Here is a 5,702-nt window from a genome sequence, read left to right as displayed (position 1 = left end):
CCCCTCCCTTCCCTTTCCTTCCTTCCCTCCTTCTTGTAATAAAGCACCACCGCAGAAAGGCAGGGGACCGTGGAGTTTGTAGGATACAGGAAAATTGTGTGTGAAAGGTGGGGAAAGGGCAGTGTTTAATATGGGACGGAGGAGTTTAGGAGAACTCATTGTTCGTAAAAGAAAAGTCTGGGTATGGATCCGGAGGTGTGGAGGGAACAAGTACTTTTCTTTTTCTGAAAGGAATGCTGGAGTCTGAATCTGGAGGAGGGATTTAACTAGCTCCGTACCCAGGATCTTTGCACTGCCTGGGCAACCCTGCACAGGCCTCTGCTTTCCACAAGCCACAATAGAGTGGGGAGGATACAATCATTGGCTTTGATTAAAGTGGTGGCTGGTGTAGGCGGGAAGCAACGCGATCCGCGATGGTGGGAAGGGTGGTCCCAGTGCAGCAGGGGAACCAATCAGCGGCGACTCCGGGTTCTTGCGTCCTCCTCGGAGACTCCGTAGCAGTCGAAGTACCGGAGCTGCAGGCTGCCTCCTGGTGCGCTGCGGTCGCCGAAGCGCAGCGCCTCTGGGGGAGCAGCTGTAGCCGCACTCCGAGTGCACCGCGCACGCCCCGGCTCGTGTTGCCCTGCGCCTCTGTGCGGACCCTTTCCGAAGAAGTTGCAAGCCTTGCAAGAGGCTTTGTGGAGGCACTAGGCCGAGAAAAGGGGCTGCGGGAGGAGGGACGTAGGTGGGAGGTGGGCAGGCGACTTGCTTCTCAGATTCGTTCCAATTAGCACCAAGTTGGCAGACAACCCCACAAACCCACGAAGCCTTTGGTTGCCCACAAATCGCATTCTCCGTATTTCAAAATAATCTGATCGTAAGAAAACTTCAACTCCCATCCTAGGTCAAGGGGGGACAGACTCAGCACCACTGCCTCGCAGTAACACTACACAGATAAACCCAGTTGATCTTCAAGTGCAGAGCTCTCCCCAAAGTGCCCATCTCTCCCAGTCCAGGGGAGACAAGCTGGGTCACCCCTGCAGAGAGACCCCAGCGGGAGGGGCGGGATGACACGCAGAGCATGGCGGCAGAAGCCGATTGCCATGGGACTGCACAAACGCAAACCCTTCTGAGGAGTTTTGCCAGGAACACCGCTGCCTGCATTGCGTCGGACCTGACCATTTCCAACGTGCGATTCCTTGGGAAGGTCGCGGCCAGGGAACGTGCGTGTGCGGGGCTGTGCACCATAAGGGAAGTAGATAGGTGGTCGGCTTTTCTGGCAGGAGGAGGAAAAAGCTGTGCTGGTAAGGGTGGGAACTGAATGACAACCCCCCTCTGCCAAGCCACCCCCTCATATTTTCCATCTACCTCCTCGCTCCTGCCCTCCCCCGCCCTCCCCAACCCACGCCCGAGTGGGCCAATCGCTGCTCCGCATTCCAGGCGCTTTCTCAGGTTTCTGCTGATCTTGCAGCGCCCAGAAATGGACCGAGCGGACCCGCCGCCGCACGCACCCTGCCCCACTCGGAGCTCCTAACCGCTCCCGGCACGCCGCGTAGCCTCGGCGAGGTCCACGCTGGGGTGCGGGAAGCGGAGGAGATCCGAGAGCCATGTAGATCCAGGCTCTTGCTCGCCCGCCTCCTTCGGGATTGAATCAAGGGCTCCCATAGTGTTAGGAGGGGGCGACAGTGCTGTTTATCGTCATTTGCTTCCGAGCCTCGGGAGAGGGTGGCATTTTGCTTTTCCGCCCCGCATCCTCCGGAACTCCCTGCACCAGCGAGAGGACGGCGTCTCTAGGTTGCTGGCAACCGGTGAGAATGGGGGAAGGGAACGGACATTTCCGCCGTAGCGGCTCGCTCAATCGATTGTCCCACTGAAGGGGCGTAGGACGAGGGGGTGAGGGCGGCGACTTTGTCCCGGCGCCTCTCGGATGCTGCCGCGGCTCCGGCCGCCGCTCCCGCCGGGTACTGCAAAGGCGACCTGCCGCATTCCGACTGGGGCTCTCCTCCGACTCAGCACCGCCCCTGCGCCAAGCCGGCGGGCCAGGTAGGGGGCTCCCCGGTCCGGGGCTGCAGAAGCGCGGGCAGGGGCGCGGGGTGGGGGAAGCAGAGGGTGTGGGGATGCTGCCCGGCACCTGGAACTCCCCTGGCGTCTCTCGGCGCTTTCCCGATCTTTAGTTTAACGAAGTTGTAAACAGATCGGTTGTCGGGCATTGGGGAAAGTGGGATGGAAGAGCCCAAACTTGGATTTCCGGGTGTCTGCGTGTGTCTGTCTGTGTGTATGTACTAACCCTAGCAAAAGTCCAGTGCTTTCTAAAAAAGCTAGAGGTCTGTGCTCTTCGGTGTCTGTAGCTCCGTCCCATCTGAATGCTTCTGATTTTCTACCCCCGTATCACTTTCTATTTCTCTGCAGCGTCCATCGATCGCCCTGGTGGGAGCTTAGAAGGCGGCAGGCGAAGAGGGGTAGGAGGGGGGAGAGCCAAGGAGAAGCAGAGGGGGTGGCAGGCGAGGGGATCTGCTGAGCTGGCTCTGCACCCGGTCCTAGGAGGGCTCACGGAAGGGAGGGGAGGACAGGGTGACCCCCGAAGTGATGGCCGGGTCCGCTAGAACGGCACTGCGCTAAGGCACCTCGGAGCAGGAAGATACACCAATCCTCCCCCGACCCCACTCTCGGCAAAAAGCTACACCCAGGGCCGCAGGCGAGGGGGATTCCAAACTGAGTAAAAGGCAGGGTGGAGGGGAAGGTAAGGAGAAGTGAAGTCACAGATCTCTCCACCTGCTGGCTTTGAAGCCCTTCCCCCTGAGCGTGGGGAAGCTGCGCACTCCGGTGGGGGGGGCGCTTGGGTCCCCCCCACCTCTCCTTTCCCACTGCTTCCCACCCCCGGCCTTCTCCTGGTCTCTCACCCCTGCGCCCTGCTTCCACAATGACGGTGATGTCTGGAGAGAACGTGGACGAGGCTTCGGCCGCCCCGGGCCACCCCCAGGATGGCAGCTACCCCCGGCCGGCGGAGCACGACGACCACGAGTGCTGCGAGCGCGTGGTGATCAACATCTCCGGGCTGCGCTTCGAAACGCAACTCAAGACCCTGGCGCAGTTTCCCAACACGCTGCTGGGCAACCCTAAGAAACGCATGCGCTACTTCGACCCCCTGAGGAACGAGTACTTCTTCGACCGCAACCGGCCCAGCTTCGACGCCATCCTCTACTACTACCAGTCCGGGGGTCGCCTGCGGAGGCCGGTCAACGTGCCCCTGGACATGTTCTCTGAGGAGATCAAATTTTACGAGCTGGGCGAGGAGGCCATGGAGAAGTTCCGGGAGGACGAGGGCTTCATCAAGGAAGAGGAGCGCCCCCTGCCCGAAAAGGAATACCAGCGCCAGGTGTGGCTGCTCTTCGAGTACCCTGAGAGCTCAGGGCCGGCCCGGGTCATCGCCATCGTCTCGGTCATGGTCATCCTCATCTCCATTGTCATCTTTTGCCTGGAGACTCTACCGGAGCTGAAGGATGACAAGGACTTCACAGGCACCGTGCACCGCATCGATAACACCACGGTTATCTACAATTCCAACATCTTCACGGACCCCTTCTTCATCGTGGAAACCCTGTGCATCATCTGGTTCTCCTTTGAGCTGGTGGTGCGCTTCTTTGCCTGCCCCAGCAAGACAGACTTCTTCAAAAACATCATGAACTTCATCGACATTGTGGCCATCATCCCCTATTTCATCACCCTAGGCACCGAGATAGCCGAGCAGGAGGGAAACCAGAAGGGCGAGCAGGCCACTTCGCTGGCCATCCTCAGGGTCATCCGGTTGGTAAGGGTTTTTAGAATCTTCAAACTCTCCCGCCACTCTAAGGGCCTCCAGATCCTGGGCCAGACCCTCAAAGCTAGTATGAGAGAGCTAGGGCTGCTCATCTTTTTCCTCTTCATTGGGGTAATCCTGTTTTCTAGTGCAGTGTACTTTGCCGAGGCGGAAGAAGCTGAGTCGCACTTCTCCAGTATCCCCGATGCTTTCTGGTGGGCGGTGGTGTCCATGACCACTGTAGGATACGGTGACATGTACCCTGTGACAATTGGAGGCAAGATCGTGGGCTCCTTGTGTGCCATCGCTGGTGTGCTGACAATTGCCCTGCCCGTACCTGTCATTGTGTCCAATTTCAACTATTTCTACCACCGAGAAACTGAGGGGGAAGAGCAGGCTCAGTTGCTCCACGTTAGTTCCCCTAATTTAGCCTCTGACAGTGACCTCAGTCGGCGCAGTTCCTCCACTATCAGCAAATCTGAGTACATGGAGATCGAAGAGGATATGAATAATAGCATAGCCCATTATAGACAGGCCAATATCAGAACTGGCAATTGTACCACAGCTAACCAAAACTGCGTTAATAAGAGCAAGCTACTGACCGATGTTTAAAAAGCCAAGCAAGCAAACAAACAAAAGCCCCACTTAGTAGCTTGAAAGACTTAAAAACAAAACAAAACAAAAACCAAACAACAAAAGCCCTAGTGACTGACATCACTGTTTGTAGATACTTTACTAATTAGTCTCTGAATGCTCTATTTAACTGTCAATGCGTTGTTGCATTGCGGATTTGGGGGAATGACGAACCAGAAGCTTTCAAGATACAAGAAAAGAGAAGCTATTTTCATTTTATTAAAAAAATGGGAAAAGAAGGTGTATTTTCTAAAACTGGTTTAAAACAATTCAGTCCATGAGCTAGTCTAGGTAAACTAAGATTCATATGCTTCCCCATACTGAGACTTTTTTAATCCTTTGGCTTCTTTAATTTTTTTCTTTTAACTAGAAACCAGATGATCATTTAGAAATATAAAATTTCAGTTTGCATGGGACTCCATTATAAAACTTTTGCAAACTGCACAGCACATTTAAGACAGTGCATCTGATGTATTATATGTAACATGATATACCAGCCAAAATGGGCAATGAACAAATGTTGTTTTTATTTTGACCAACCTAACTGTATATGACAAGGTGAAAACACACACACACACACACACACACACACACACACACGAAAAATTACTGAAGACTTGTTCATAAAGCACCTTATAAATCTGATACTGGTCCTGGTCTTTAGGGATATTCCCTCTGCCTCATTCCCCTTCTAATCCAAACTCTTCTCTAAGAAAAAAATAACTGAATTACATTAATTGATTCGTCTGCAGTGCTGCTAAGTTCCTCAACTGCAGGTGAGCCAAACACAGGTCTTTTCTCACCAGTCCTGCACTCTGAACCCTGGCCTCCAGAACTGGATGTAAAACCTTAGCCTCCTTATTGCAAGAGAGCACAAACGGAACTAAATGTAAGCATGTTTGAATCTGATCATATTTATTTTATAATCGCATGCCAAGAACGTTAACTCAGACAATAAGGGATAAGCTTACGTTGGTATCAACTCTTCTAAAAATACATCCTTTTATCATTTGCATTCACCGAAAGTGCACTCCTTCATTTATTCACTATTTTATTAGTAAATAAAGTACTGTATTTAAGTGCATATGTTAGTCAGATGGGAACAATAACTTTTTGGAGCTCAAAGCATGTTCTCTTATTCAGCATTATGGCCTATTTGATTAAGGTGTACCTTGAATTAATTAATGCATGATTTCAGTAAAAAAAAAAAATTTAAATCATAAAAATTACAAGTTTGTGGGATGAAGACCCAAAAGAAATAATGGGGGGTGGGGGGTGGGGGGCACTCAGTTGA

At 53.1% G+C, this 5,702-nt stretch overlaps 1 protein-coding gene across 1 annotated transcript; it reads left to right on the top strand.

The window, feature by feature from the left end:
• The first annotated feature begins 1,159 nt into the window (after window positions 1–1,159).
• Window positions 1,160–5,000, top strand: KCNA1 (potassium voltage-gated channel subfamily A member 1). The gene is made up of 2 exons (XM_032349039.1): window positions 1,160–2,022; window positions 2,389–5,000. The coding sequence occupies exon 2, from the start codon at window positions 2,900–2,902 to the stop codon at window positions 4,385–4,387; it is 1,488 nt and encodes a 495-aa protein (XP_032204930.1). The 5' UTR covers window positions 1,160–2,022; window positions 2,389–2,899; the 3' UTR covers window positions 4,388–5,000.
• The last annotated feature ends 702 nt before the right edge of the window (window positions 5,001–5,702 follow it).

The sequence above is a fragment of the Mustela erminea genome, chromosome 6, assembly GCF_009829155.1.
Source record: "Mustela erminea isolate mMusErm1 chromosome 6, mMusErm1.Pri, whole genome shotgun sequence".
Classification (NCBI taxonomy): domain Eukaryota; kingdom Metazoa; phylum Chordata; class Mammalia; order Carnivora; family Mustelidae; genus Mustela; species Mustela erminea.
This window is presented reverse-complemented; position numbering and strand designations above follow the sequence as displayed.